The sequence below is a fragment of the Moesziomyces antarcticus genome, assembly GCF_000747765.1.
Source record: "Moesziomyces antarcticus DNA, scaffold: scaffold_v10009, strain JCM 10317, whole genome shotgun sequence".
NCBI lineage: Eukaryota > Fungi > Basidiomycota > Ustilaginomycetes > Ustilaginales > Ustilaginaceae > Moesziomyces > Moesziomyces antarcticus.
Genome location: NW_014639001.1, coordinates 457,762 through 471,424, shown reverse-complemented (window position 1 = coordinate 471,424; position 13,663 = coordinate 457,762). Strand labels below are relative to the sequence as shown.

Here is a 13,663-nt window from a genome sequence, read left to right as displayed (position 1 = left end):
CTCCCGTGATCGGTATGATCGGAATGACTCGCAGCTTCGACTGACCAAATGAAGCCAGAATGAAAGAGCCGCTTCTGAACGGTGCTCAGTCACCCTTGGGTCAAAGAGTGAGGCGGTGAGGCAGATGACGAAATTGCGTGGGATATTTTTTTTTTTTTTTTTGAAGCGCAACCACGCCGAGACAGGTCGCGTTCGCCAGAATCCTTCTCTCGAATCGAGGCTGTGCTGCCATCCCCCTACCACCCGCAGTCACCGCTCAGAAAAAAGTCTTGGCGTCGGGTCTTGGCTCGCCTCATCCCTCACAGCCCAACCACAATCCCCCTCCAGCCAGCACGTGCGCTTCATCCCTCGCTTCTCCTTCTCACCGATTCCATCTCCGCTCCCGTCCAGCCTGTACTATATCTCACATCGCCCGGATCCGTTCATCACAGGCTCGTCCCCGATCGATCCTTGAGAGAAAAGAGTTGATTTTTTTGAGTGGTGAGGGATGTCAGATCTCGAGACGCTCGAAGCTGTAGGCGCCCACCAGCATGCTCTGCTCCAACAGTTGCAGACGGCGCGTCTTGGCCTCGCCCATGGTGCCCAGCTTGAGTCCCAGTCCACCGCCCATCTCGGCCCTCGCCGTCGCCTCGGCCTTGCTGCTCGCGTGCACCTTGGCATTGCCCGCCGACGCCATGGCGCCACTCGCCGCCAACGACGTGCCTCTCTTGCTGCTCTTCTTGTCGCGGCTCGCCGCCTCGCTCAGCAGCGCATTCTCCTGCTGCAGCTTGGCAAACGCCGACAGCGGCGCATTCACAAGTCGCAGCGTCGACATCAGCTGCACGTATCGTCCGATCGTCGCCGAGAGCGCCTCCACCGTAGCGTGCGTGCGCGGCGTCGTGAGCAGCAGCGGGAAGAACGTGTCGAGCACATCCGTCGCCAGCGCCATCGCCGCTTCCGCCTTGGGCATCTTGCTGTCATCCCCGCGCTCAACCACCTGCAGAGGCAGTTGAATCGTCTGGCTGATCCACGCGTTGCACATCTGCAGCAGCGCCACCACCGACTCGACATCGTCGCGCAGCTGCGTCTTGAGCGCACTCCTCAGAGCCGCCCGCGATACCGGCACCTCCACCAGCTCCACCACCAGCGCCATGAACCCAGCTGCCGCCTTGGATGCGCTCGACGCGCTAAGCCCTCGCACCGCCGTCATGAGCAGCGATACCAGCGTCTCTTCCGACACTTCCGGAAGCCGCTCAATCGCCGCACGCACCAGCTTCGGCTCGTTGCTGCTCCCGATCCTCGCCCAGAATTCCGAAAGACGTGCTGCGTTGGAGGGCGACGCAACCGCACCGTTCGCCGCCGTCGATCCCGCCGTGGGCTGCAGCGATGCAAACACAGACGGATGCACCCGTGCATGCTTGAGCATCGTCACCAATGCCGCCGATGCAGTCAAGCCAGACGCGCTACCCTTGCGTGAAGACGGCGCCGGAAGCAGCACGTCGAGCAGCTCGCCAAAGAACGCCGTATCCGCCTCGGGTGCAGACATGGTCTCCACCATGCGTCCGTCCGCCGTAGAAGCCTCGATCCACTGGCTGATGAGCGTGTTGATCTCGGCGCCCTTCGCCTTGGCATTGCCGGTCGCCTGTGAGATGCGCTTGATCTGGTCCAAGACGTCCGCTCGGCTCGCATCCGATGCCGACACGCCAGCTGCGTCCGCTGCGTCCGTGGCAGCCGTCTGAATCCATCGCGCCGTGAGATCGCCCTTTCCGAGTGCATCGCGCAGCACGCTCGCCTCGGGCACCACAAACGGCATCGAGAGCACGCAGAGTCGGCGCTGCTGCAGCTGCAGGAGTGCCTCTGCGTTGGCGGACGAGTCCGAGATGCGCGCTGCCACCGTGGGAGCGCCGATGGTGATGACGCTGGTCGAGCCCGCGATGCGCGTTGCCGAGATGGTCGTCATGCGCTGCAGCAGGCCGAGCGTGGATGCAGCCGCGCTCGAGGGCGCAACAAACGGAACGGCCCAGTCGATCTCACGCAGCACTGCGCCCAGCTCCACATCAACGATGAGCGCCGCGATGCGCTCCTTGTCCTGCGTAGCCGGTGTGGCGCGCGTCACGCCGACGACCAGCGCATGGTCGCGGCTCAGAAGCAGACAGCACGCCGGCGAGGCGGTCGACGACGACGACGGACGTGCATTGCTCGCCGGAGCCAGAGCCGGAAGTAAGCTCGCGCCGCTTCGGACCAGCACCGGCTCAGCGCTGCTGGAGGTGGAGAGCTTGAAGCTGGTCAATTGGCCGTCGATGCCCAGAAGCGCCAGACGGCCGGCCGAGTGGAAGTGCACATCCTGAACGTGACGAGCGCTGGTGAAGCCTGGCACCTCGATTCTTCCTAGCTTGACCAGAGCAGCCATCGCGTCCGAGGCGCCGTCGAAGCTCTTGACAAATGCAGTGAGCTCAAGCGTGAGCGGACCGCTGGGGGCGCCCTTGGCGGGAAGATGGCCGCTCGAAGCGGCCACGTCGTCGTCGTCTTGGGCATCTTTGGCGCTGGGTTTGGAGCTGGCATCCTTCTTGGAGCGCTTTGACCTCTTTTTCTTCTTGGAATCGTCGCCGGCCTTGGCAGATGTGCTGGCAAGGATGTAGTCCGAGGTGACGGCGATGCGCAAGCCAAGAAGAGCCGCCTCTTCGATCTGCGAAGAGTGCGAGACGAGAGCTTTGGCAGAAGGTGCGTCGAGGATGTTGACGTAAAAATGGGAGCGTTGGTGGCCCGCGCCGTTGGTTGCGTCGATGGTCTGCACCACCTGCATCGACGTCGATGCGGTCTGTACCGAGGCTTCGTCGTCAAAGGTGATGGGCGACGACGAGACGAGCGTGAGGCTGTCGTCGGGATGGGTGAGCACCAAGCGTCCATCGCTGAGCGGGTGGATGAGGCGGACAGGCTTGTCGAGGGGGAGCACCTCCTTCTTGAACTGCACCTCGGCGTTCTCCTTGCTCTTGGCGGAGAGTTCTTCGACGAACGCCCACAGCTCGTGAGATGCGGCGACGGCGGCGCGGCCGGACTTGGAGCGTTTGTGGGACTCGATGCCGACGTAGGTGGTGCGGAGCGATCGACCGGCGCCGAGCGAGCTGAGCAGCGTGAGGGGAGCGGACGAAGCTGTGTCGGCGGAAGAGAGGGTGAAGCTCTGGATGGGCGTCTGCGTCTGCGGGTTCACCAGGTTGAGCGCGTTGGCAGCGACGAGGATGGGCAGAGTGCCCTTGAGCCTGCGCAGCGTCCTCGCATCCGACGATAGCTTGTAGGCTGCACCGGTGCTGACGGTGGAGCACTTTGTGGACGAGAATCCGGTGGCTGGGAGCGCAGCGTGGCGTGCGAGTTCGGCCGGAGCTGCACTCGGATGTGCCAGCAGCGATACGGGCTGCGACAGCTCCGGATGAGCCGATGCCGACGCCATGATGCCGGTGGGAGCGAGTCGAGCGGCGTGGGAACGAAAGTGTTTTATCGGATGGGTTCCGACAGTGTGATCTCTGACTGCGGCCGTGAGGGGTGAGGTTTCGGTTTGGAGATGAAGAGCGCCTTGTTCAAGGTTGCTGGTGGTCGTTGGAGGCAGTCAACCTAGAGTACGAACAGCTCTTGTCAGAGAGCGTCTACAACGGCGAAAAAATTCAGGAAGACACGCGAAAGCTCTCCTACAGCCACGATTTTTTTCGTGCATCTCCACACCCTGTCGGAAACTTGTCATCATGACAAACCACGGGCTGGAGGTCTATGAAGTGCAGTCTAACATGCTCGACCGAAAAAAATCGCTCCTCTCGCGGTTGTTTGCATAGCTAGGAACGGAAGCTTATCGGCTCATCATGGTTGTGATGAAGTCGAGGCAGCTGAGGCTGTGTGGTGGACAAAGCAGGTCCATGCACAGAGTTCATCACACGTTCCTGTGTGTGAACGTTGAGCATAAAAAGCGAGACGAGCCAAGCCGAGCTAAACCGAGCCAAGCAGACGTGTCGAGACGAGCCGTTAGAGTGCGGAGATGTGGCGCCACCGAGTTGCGCAGAGCCAGAGAGAGAGGAGGGGGAGCAGGAGAGTGCCGCTGGTTGGTTGGTTGGTTGGTTGGTTGGTTGGTTGGGTTGGTTGACTTCGGAGCTGCATCCCGACGCATGAGCTTTCTTTCGGCGCGGTCCGAAAGATCTTCACTGCAGCTGGCGGCATGCGTCCGTTGGTGCGAATCGACGTGGCAGGTGCAGCGTCCCTTCTGCCTGTTTCTTTTCCCAGTGAGCTGCCCTTTGCAATCGTGAATGCTGCTGGCTTCTCCCATCGGATGCACCGCACCAAGCTCACGACTCTCTCTCTACGCGACTCTACGCTGGGTCGAATCGCGCTCGCTTCTGCATCAAAGGGCCAGCGCCAAATGCTCGCTAAAAAGGGATCGCTTCCGTCGCGCTCCTGGCTTGCATCGCCCAGGGTCTGCTGCGTGCAGTTTGTGCATTTGGGCCATTTGACTCGCTGCTGACTGGGCCGTCTCCGCATTGGCAGACTCCGCTCATTCTTCTTCAAAAAAGCTTTTTTGGTTCTCTTTCAGGGCGACTGGCCGGTCTCGGCAGATGCGAGCGACTAACACTCTAATCGGCCCACTTGGCCGGCGCGTGCTCGTGTGCTCGTGCTCGTGCCACTTTGCCGCCCGCAACGCCCAATTCAGGGTTGCGCTCAGGGCACCTGCGCAGAGAGCAGTGGCTCAGAGCGCAGATCCAAACGCTCTTCTCTTGTTGATCCACGCTTGGCCACACGCATGCACGCAACTCCCTCCAACCGCCGTCGCCGCCGCCACGACAACCACACACGCTCATGCCTCTCGTCTGTTGGCCATCTCCGAAACCCACCGCACCTCTCCGTCCACAATACGGTAGCAGGTAGCCACCCGACGCTCTCCCATCGCAAGGACCCGCCCGCCCGCTCGCCCGCCCGTCCCCTTTGTCGTCGCACCTCACACTCCCTTTGAGCGTGTGCAACGGCTTCCTCCCCCCACCACCATCCCCCTCCCTACCCTCCTTTTCATCGACATCTTTTGACGACCACGACGCGCGGCGACTCCGCTATTACAACCTCCTTGCGCGCTCAGTCTCGAGAGGAAGTGCATTCCATTTCATCGGGCGCCCCAGCACGGCACTTTGGTTGGCACCACGTCACTGCTGCCAGTCGGCGTCTTGAGCTGCCACCCGTCCTCATTAAGTTTCCTGCACTTAGGCGTCGGTCGCTACGCAAGCAACAAAAGCCCTGCATCCAAACCCGCTTCCGCTTTTCATCTCGCCCCTCTCACCCGCGAATCTCCTTTTCGTCGGTCACCCGCATCATTCGCCTCCATCCTCTTTGTCGGACATTACCCAAAGATGACGCCTTGATTGGCTCGCACCACTGCTTCGATTTCCTTTCGCCATTGCATACCCGTCACAGGCATCTACCGCCCTCTGACGACTCCCCTCTCAGCAGCAGCCAGTCGCCTTTCGCACTTTCGTCCTAAACAGAGGCATTCTACATCACCGGCAACCCGACAAGCATCCGTAAGGAGCACCCGGCCGCCACCGCATCGGGCAAAGTCCCTCGAGCATGCCCGCATCCTTGGAAAATGGCGCCGCCGCCTTGCGCGACGTTCCGTCCTTTGTCAGCGCTCGTGCCGCAAACACCATCATCTCCGAGGATCGTCCCACCCGCATCCAAGCAGAGACGCTTCTCGTCCTCAATGGCTTGCTCGACGAATTGCTCCTCCTCATCCTCGCTTCCGCCAAAAGTCTAGCCACCGACCGCATCAAGTCGGATGGCATGCTCAAGGTCCTCAGCAACAACCTCTTGGCAAAGGACGCCGTGCTCGAGGCCGAGCTCGAGCTTCGCAGCTACGTCGATGGCAAGCGCGCAGAAGGCGCAAAAGTGCCCTTGGGCCTCATGGCCACTTCCAGACTCGACGGCACCGACGGATTTCCTGTCCAGAGCGCCTTCAAAGCTCTCCGACTGCGGTGTCAGTTCTACTCGACGCTCGGCGACTGCGACGACGAAGGCCTCGCCAAGGACCAGAACATTATGAGCACAGACGGCCGCCCCATCGCCACCGTCACCCAAGGCGTCGCCATCTACGTCACCGCGCTCCTCGAGTACGTCGGTCAGCACGTCCTCCAGAACGTCTCCCGAGTCATCGAGCGCGACAACTCCGACGAAGCCAGCCTCTACGACCTGCGCGCAGCAATCACCGAGGACGAGCAGCTCAACCCCCTCTACAACAAGATGGCCATCAAGCAGGAGCTCGCACGCCGCATCGACATCCTCGAAGCGCGCAGGCGCAAACTCACCGAAGATGGCGCCAGGTCCGGCGTCCGCTCCGACGCACGCGTCGTCAAACCCTGGCACGTCCCCACCGAGGGCGACTTCGACGAAGCTGCCGGGCCCACTCTATTCTCGGCCAAGCGCGCCTCGGTGCAGCAGCCGTTCTCCACCGCCTCGTCATCCAGGCACGGCCATGCAGCTTCGAGCAGCATCGGACACGCGGACAGCTCGTCTCTGCGTGCCAGTACATCCACGCTGCGCACCTCCTCTTCCATTGCCAACCACAACACTCCCGAAAGCTCGTCTCTCGTCTCGTCCACAGGTGGTGCTGCGGCGCAATCAGATTCCCGCTCATCCCCTGCACGCAATGCCTCTGGCAGCACTTCTCGCTCCGAGGCCAACACAGGCAGCATCGGGCGGCGACAAAGCTCGGATCGCAGCTGGTCCGGCATGTTCGGAAGCATGAAGCGACGCGGCAGCTTTAAACAAGGATCGGATCCCAATGGAACAGCAGGTCGTCCCTTTCTCCAGCCCGATGCCGCCTCCTTGCAGACCAGCCAGTCCAGCTCGGCGCTCGATCCGGACGACGACTTTGAAGCGCTCATGCTTTCCAATCAGACCATGAAGGTATCGCTCACTCCCAATCGGCTTCACACCATCGAGGTCGCCAAGAAGGGCGATGATGCCAATCTCGGATCTGTGCGTCGACGCCCTGGCACAGCCGGTCTACGAGACGAATCTGCCCCGGTAGCTGGCGCATTCGGCCAGGCACCCAGCCCTTCTGCAACGCTCAGCTCGCAAATGTCCGATGCCCAGTCAGGTACCGCCAATGGCGCCGCCGGTGTTGTCCCCGAGACAACCTTCCCGCGCCCGAGCTCCCGCGCTTCGCTGCAGACAGCAGTGCGTCCAGAGCGCAGGGCTGCTGCGCCTCCGCCCTCGTCCTACCGCAGCCCATCTCCTGCGTTCCTTGGCAAGACGAATCTGCTGGTGCGCGATGTATTGGAGGAGGACGCCGGTCTGCCGGCTCAGATGTCTGCAGCGGCACCGCGCCGTAGCGGGCTGCGCCTTCAGCCTCGCGATGACGAGGCAGAGCGCGGATCCTCGAATGCCAAGGACCTTGTGGATCTCTTCAGATCCACACCGCCTTCGGCGACGTCGGAGCGATTCGGCAACTTTGGATCGGACACGGCTTCGCTCAACGATGCATCGAGCAAAAAGTCGGCGATGGGCGACCGCGTCCGCACGCTGTTTGGACGAAAGTCGACCAGCAGCTCGGGGCATGGCACGCCCGCTTCGCCACAGCAGAAGACCCAACGCTCCATCGCACGTGGCGACACCAAGCCGAGCCTCGAAGGCTCGCAAGACACGTACATCACCAGCAGCACCAACAACTCGATGGAGCAGTCCAGATCGCTATTCTCGCCCAATGAGGCGCCTTTCAACCGATCGGCAGCATCGCGCTCGTCGACCTCGACGTCCGAACACCCGACGGCCAGCGCAGACGCAGCACCCGATTCCAAGGTGACTCCGGATGTCACGGTGGTCGAGCCCGACACCGACTCGCCGAAAGGGACCAATGGACTGGGCATCGCATCGACGGCTGCAGCCGCTGCAGCTGCGGCGGCTGGCACGGCCGGTATCATGGCGGCGGCTCGCTCAGCCAGCCACGGCTCGCGCTCCACGAGTCACGCTAGCCAGACGCCGAGCATAGCCGAGGGCACCATCCACGACGACACCATCGCTGATGATGCCTCTGCCACATCCAAGACCAAGGTCACGGAAGAGCTCGTGAGTCGCAAGGTGCCGTGGGGCTACAAGCGCAACTCGACGAACGCAGGCCAGTTGATTGAGCGCAGCGGCACTCCCCTGTCCGACCGACGCAGAAGCATTGGCTACCAAAGCTCCAATGGCCACGGCGTGCTGCCTGTTCGTGGGGCGTCGAGCGCAGCGTTGTCTGACAACGGTCACAGTGCAGGTGGAGCGACGGTGCCGACGACACCCATTGCATCGACTGCCGACGAGCAGGGTGCGGCAGCCTCGGCTAGCTCGGTTGTTCGCTCCGCCAATGCGCCGAGCGCGTGGTCTGGTAGCATAGCGCCTGCTTCGTCGCTGACGCGCACGAGGAGGAGCTCGTTTGGCGCGCGGCCATCCACCGCGAATCAGGCGCGTCGACCGAGCGCGCACCTCGAGACGATCCAGCTGCTGGCGGAGCTGGAGAGGGCGATGCGCAACTGCCACAGCGTCGACGAGTGCCGAGCGCTTGTGCACAAGGCGATGCACTCGGACGGCACGCCGCTGTCTCCCTCGGCATCTGGCATGAGCGCCGCTTCTGGTGGACAGGAAGCCAATGGCGAGCGCAAAGTCCAAGTGAGCGACACCGCTGCGGGTGTGGTTGCGCCGTCAGTAGACCAGAGCAACGTTGCTCCCACCGTGACGAGCGGAGAGAAGACAAGCAGCAAGGAAGTGGGCGGTGCCGCGCTTGGACAGACAGGAAGCGGGGGCGCGATCACGTCGCTCGAGCAGGCGGAGCAAGGGCTGGTGGTGGCATGGCTGCTCGGTGGCGATGACGACCCGGAGCCACGTCGCGACAGCAAGGGAGCCGAGCGGGTGGTGCGTGAATCACTCACATCGTCCGGCTCGGGCTTGACGAATGGCGAGGCGGACGAGACAGTGGTGCGCAACTTTTCGCTCGACTCGACGGCGTCGGGCAAGGATGTGGCCAACCTGGCGTCGAGCAGCGTAGTGTCGTTGCAGTCCAACTACAAGGACGCGCAGGACGAGGTGGCGGCAGAGTGACGAAAGCATGCGAGCGTGCGTGCTCGAATCTGAGCGAGATGCAGGACCACATGAAGCGTCGATCATGCACGACTGCCCTACGAATACGAGTCCATCGTCAATGTGTTTTCTGGTGCGTGTGAGCACTGTGGATGTCGGGTGAGAGGGTCCAGACCGATGAGGCTGAGGCAGCAGCACGTGGATGGGTGGATGTCGGGAACTGGACCGGGACGGGCAGGAAGACGCGGATGTAAAAGTGCGGGGAAAGCGATGCAGGGCGTCTTGTTTGGCGGCAAAACCAAAGCATGCAACACGTCCACTAAGGTGCGGGGTGTTGGTACGTACGGGTGGTGTACTCGTGTTGCCGTGATGGCCGTATGATGGCGGGACGGAGTCAGGAACGGGCGGCAGGGCAAGGTGTGAGATCGTGCCTGCCTTTTTGTGCTGTCGTTTTGTGCGGATGATGAGCGCGGCGCCGCGCACATTCGCGGACGAACACCTCGGCTTTCCTTGAGCAGTTGAGTCTCCGCCCATCCGCCCACAGCGAATGCAGCGCGACCTGCATGCAAAAGTTCTTGGCATTCCGCACCTTCCACAACAGGCGAATGTCGAGTGTCGGCCAGACTGTCCTCGTGGCGGTTTGAACCTCGCTTCGAGCCACGAGCGCCCGTCACTTACAAAGCACGAAGCCTCTTACCTCTCGTACAATAGGCAGATCGCCAAGATTCAGCAAACACATGGACTGCGGTTCCGAACCAAATTGACCGTCGATGACCGGGGTTGTAGCTGGCTTCTTGATGAGAAAGAGGTGAGGCATGGTGTGGTCCCGTGTCTTCTGGCCCGTCTCTGTGCTACGTACCCGCCTTGTCAAGCGCCCCAAGTTGGTGGTTCCTGCCTTTTTGACGCTCCGATGCTCGTTCTCCGCCTTTTCCGCCACCTTAGCTACCTTTCGTCTCCCCAACCACCGACTTCATCAACGCCGCCGCATACACCGACTGCCTCCCACACGGCAGTTTACCCGTCCAGCCACCACATGCTTTTGCCCCCCGCATTTTACCCCACAACGCCGTGCGAGTCATCCCAGCCCCCCCGCTGCAGCACACCGGCAAGCCACCTCATTTCAGAACCGGCTCGGCCAACGGCTTCGTTCCCGTTGATAACCTTTCCGTCTGATCCGAGTCGCCTACAGCCCCACTGCCACACACGACGATAAGCGCGCTCGTTGCATGCATCCCGAGAGCAAGTTCATTTCGCTCGGCTGCACAACCTAGATATAGGCGGAGCTAAGGTCGTATCCATCCGACCTCCTCATTCTCTCTCTCGTCTCATCGTCCTCATCGACCCTCTTCCCCTCCCTCCCTTCCTTCCTTCCTTCTTCTCTCAAGGCAGTGACACCATCCCTCCCTCTCGACAAAAGCCTTGGAGATCACATCCGACTTGGACAACTTGGATTGCAGTGGACGATATGACGAGCACTACCTCGCCGTCGGCCGTCATCGACGTGATGCAGCGCGACATCGAACGCGCCTCGTCCGAGGACGAAAAGAATGCCGAGTTCAAGCAGGGCTCGGGCGACGTTGCGCAGCTGTATGCCAGCGGCACGCCCAAGTCCGAGCCCAGCCTCATGGTCTACGACGCTGCCACCGAAAAGCGTCTCGTCCGCAAGGTCGACCTCATGATCGTACCCACCGTCGCCATGCTCTACCTCATGTGTACGTCATCTCCCATCCTTCCCTTCCGCGTCTCGACGACTCCGTTCCGAGCTGACCTTTTGAGCTGATGTGGTGGTACAGGCTTTATTGACCGTGCCAATGTGGGCAATGCTCGTATCGCCGGTCTGGAGAAGGACCTCGGCATGAACCCAAAGTCGTACGACTTCAACATCCTCCTCACCGCCTTCTACGCCGCCTACGCCGCCTTCGAGATCCCCTCCACCACCCTCACCAAGATCCTCGGCCCCGGCCGATGGATCCCCATGATGGCCTTCCTCTTTGGTCTGCTGTCCATGGCAAACGCTTTCGTCACCAACTTTGCCGGCGCCGTCGCTGTCCGCTTCCTTTTGGGCGTAGCGGAAGCTGGTATGCTTCCCTCCATTGCGTATTACCTCAGCAGGTGGTACAAGAAGGATGAGCTGGTCTTTAGGCTCGGTCTCTACCTCGTTACCGCCCCTTCGGCAGGTGCTTTTGGCGGTCTGCTTGCGTCGGCTATCCTCAAGATCCCCCATATCGGTTCAGTCAGGTCTTGGGAGATGATCTTCCTCGTTGGTACGTCCATTTGCGCCCGTTCCGCGTCCCCGTTCCAACTACCGCCCACTTGTCGCTCCCACCATGCACTCATATGAAGTCGTGACGTCGCAGTGCAAAGATGAACTGACCCCGCGCGTAAACTTAATTTTTGATCTAACATTTTTCTGATTTTTGCAGAGGGCCTCATCACCATCGTGGTCGCCATCGTCGGATACTTTACCTTGACCGACTCGATCCATACTGCACGCTGGCTTACCGAGGACGAGAAGCGCTTCCTTCAGGCTAGGCTCAAGTCGGAGCTCGTTGGACAGAAGCAGCTGGTGGACAAGACGCACAAGAAGCTCATCTGGAAGGGCATCACCAACACCACCTCGCTCGCCTGCGCCATGATGTTCCTCTTCGACAACATCTCAGTGCAAGGTACTGCTGTGTTCCTGCCATCCGTAGTTCGTGGAATCTTCCCTGCTCCCAAGTACGATGTGATCGACCAGCAGCTGCTTACGGTGCCGCCGAATGTGGCGGGAGCGATTGCGACGCTGGCATTTGCATATGCATCGGCCAAGTTCCGCATCCGCTCGGTATTTGTCGTCAGCGGTACGGTTCTGATGATTATCGGATATTCAATGTTCCTCGGAAGCAAGAATCTGTACGTGCGCTATGCTGCTTCGTTCTTCGCCACCTCGGGCGCATTCACCATGGGTGCACTGCTTCCAGCATACGCGGCGGTCAACACGAACAACGACAGCGAACGTACGGGCGCCATTGCAGTCACCGTCTTCTTTGGCAACATCGGCGGTCTAATCTCGACTTGGAGCTACCTCAGCAAGTACGCGCCCAACTACATCCCGGGCAATGCGCTCAACCTCGCCGGCGCCATCGTCATGATCATCATCGCCGTCTGCCTTGTCTCGTGGCAGAGGTGGGAGAACAAGCAGCGAGAGGCGGGCAAGAGGGACTGGAAGCTCGAGGGTCTGTCCGAGGACGAGATCCAGATGCTCGGTTCAGACCACCCCCACTTCAGACTCAGGTACTAGTGCCACTGCACACACGCTCATGTATGATAGTGATATAAAGGGTCCCGTTCGGTACGGTCAGAATGCACATGGTTATTCACGCCTCAGACACTCGAGAGGGGTACATAAGCCACGTATCTGGCACAGGTCGAGGCTCGGACTCGTGATGGAAGCAGACGAGCTTCCGCCCCGCCATTCACATTGCCTCGCTGTAAACGTTGTGCATGGTGTTGGGTTCGGCATGAACGAACCGATCCTCCGGATTCCGAACCCCACACGTCATGCACGTCCGCATTGTTTGTGCACGTCTGCATTGTTTGTACCACCGCACGGTGCTCGTGCCTTTGTGCTGCTTCCTGCACAGAGTTATTCAGGGCCCTAGAGGTCCGTGCCTCCAGCCCACACGCATGTCTCGGTCTCGATCAATTGGCTCGTCTCGCACTCAGCTCGCACAGCTTGTAGATAGGCCATCATAATTCATATTCGCTCCGCTTCCTTTCATTGCTCGGTTCGCCCGCAGCACATCGTTCCGCCTTCTTTTGACAACTTGCCCGACTTATCCAGCGTCCCTTCAGTACACGGCATCTACAGACTCTAGCAGGATCCTGACTCGTGGTGGAAGCGGATGATCAGTCGACCTGCCTTGACATTGGATGACCTTTGTGGAGGAGGTCGGATCTGCGAGTCGTGGTGGAAGCGGACGCTTGGTCGACCGGACTATAGCTGCCGCTGACGTCGTGCAGAGAGGGAACGCACCGCCCCGGGTCTTGAACCGGTAGAGGTCGCTGTCGTTGTCAACGAGAGGTCGCTGTCGTTGTCAACGAGAGGTCGCTGTCGTTGTCAACGTACATGTGCGTCTTCTTGCCGTCGCCAATGTCGATGTGCACGATCCTGAACTTCGACTTGCCGATCTTGTGGTCTCAGTCGTGCTTGAGGATGAGGACGACCAGTCGGTCGGTAGCGGGCTCGTTGGCACAGCCGACTTCCTTGAAGTCCTCCGGGCCCAGGAAGTACCTGCTGCTGTGGTCGGTCTGGCCGGGCAAGTAGCAGTCCTGGCTGTTCGCTCGAACAGCACTGTGGGCGGGGTTGGGGGCGGGGGCGGCAAAGCTGGTGGCGCTGCGGTTGTTGACGATGGCGGAGGCGGCGGCGGAGGTCGTAGCGCCGAGGTCGCGGGCAGAGGCGATGGTGTTGCCGATTTGCTGGCGACGGAGGTGCTGGCGCCGAGGTTGCTGGCGGCGGCGGTACCGACATGGGCGGCATCGACAGAAGGGCCGCAGGGAGTCTCGAACGTCAGGATCTCATCATCTTCGGGGACGGACGTGTCCTCGTCGCCGTGAGCTGGGGAGACTG

The 13,663-nt window shown here is 61.0% G+C and overlaps 3 protein-coding genes across 3 annotated transcripts; 2 read left to right on the top strand and 1 right to left on the bottom strand.

The window, feature by feature from the left end:
* Positions 1-490: 490 nt before the first annotated feature.
* PAN0_009c3830 (uncharacterized protein) lies at positions 491-3,424 on the bottom strand (the record flags this gene model as incomplete). The annotated part of the gene is made up of 1 exon (XM_014800789.1): positions 491-3,424. The coding sequence occupies one exon, from the start codon at positions 3,422-3,424 to the stop codon at positions 491-493; it is 2,934 nt and encodes a 977-aa protein (XP_014656275.1).
* A 2,147-nt stretch (positions 3,425-5,571) lies between these two features.
* PAN0_009d3829 (uncharacterized protein) lies at positions 5,572-9,075 on the top strand (the record flags this gene model as incomplete). The annotated part of the gene is made up of 1 exon (XM_014800788.1): positions 5,572-9,075. The coding sequence occupies one exon, from the start codon at positions 5,572-5,574 to the stop codon at positions 9,073-9,075; it is 3,504 nt and encodes a 1,167-aa protein (XP_014656274.1).
* A 1,444-nt stretch (positions 9,076-10,519) lies between these two features.
* Positions 10,520-13,650, top strand: PAN0_009d3828 (MFS transporter; the record flags this gene model as incomplete). Its single annotated transcript, XM_014800787.1, has 5 exons — positions 10,520-10,766; positions 10,848-11,318; positions 11,478-12,327; positions 12,678-12,697; positions 13,139-13,650. The coding sequence occupies 5 exons, from the start codon at positions 10,520-10,522 to the stop codon at positions 13,648-13,650; spliced, it is 2,100 nt and encodes a 699-aa protein (XP_014656273.1).
* Positions 13,651-13,663: the final 13 nt, after the last annotated feature.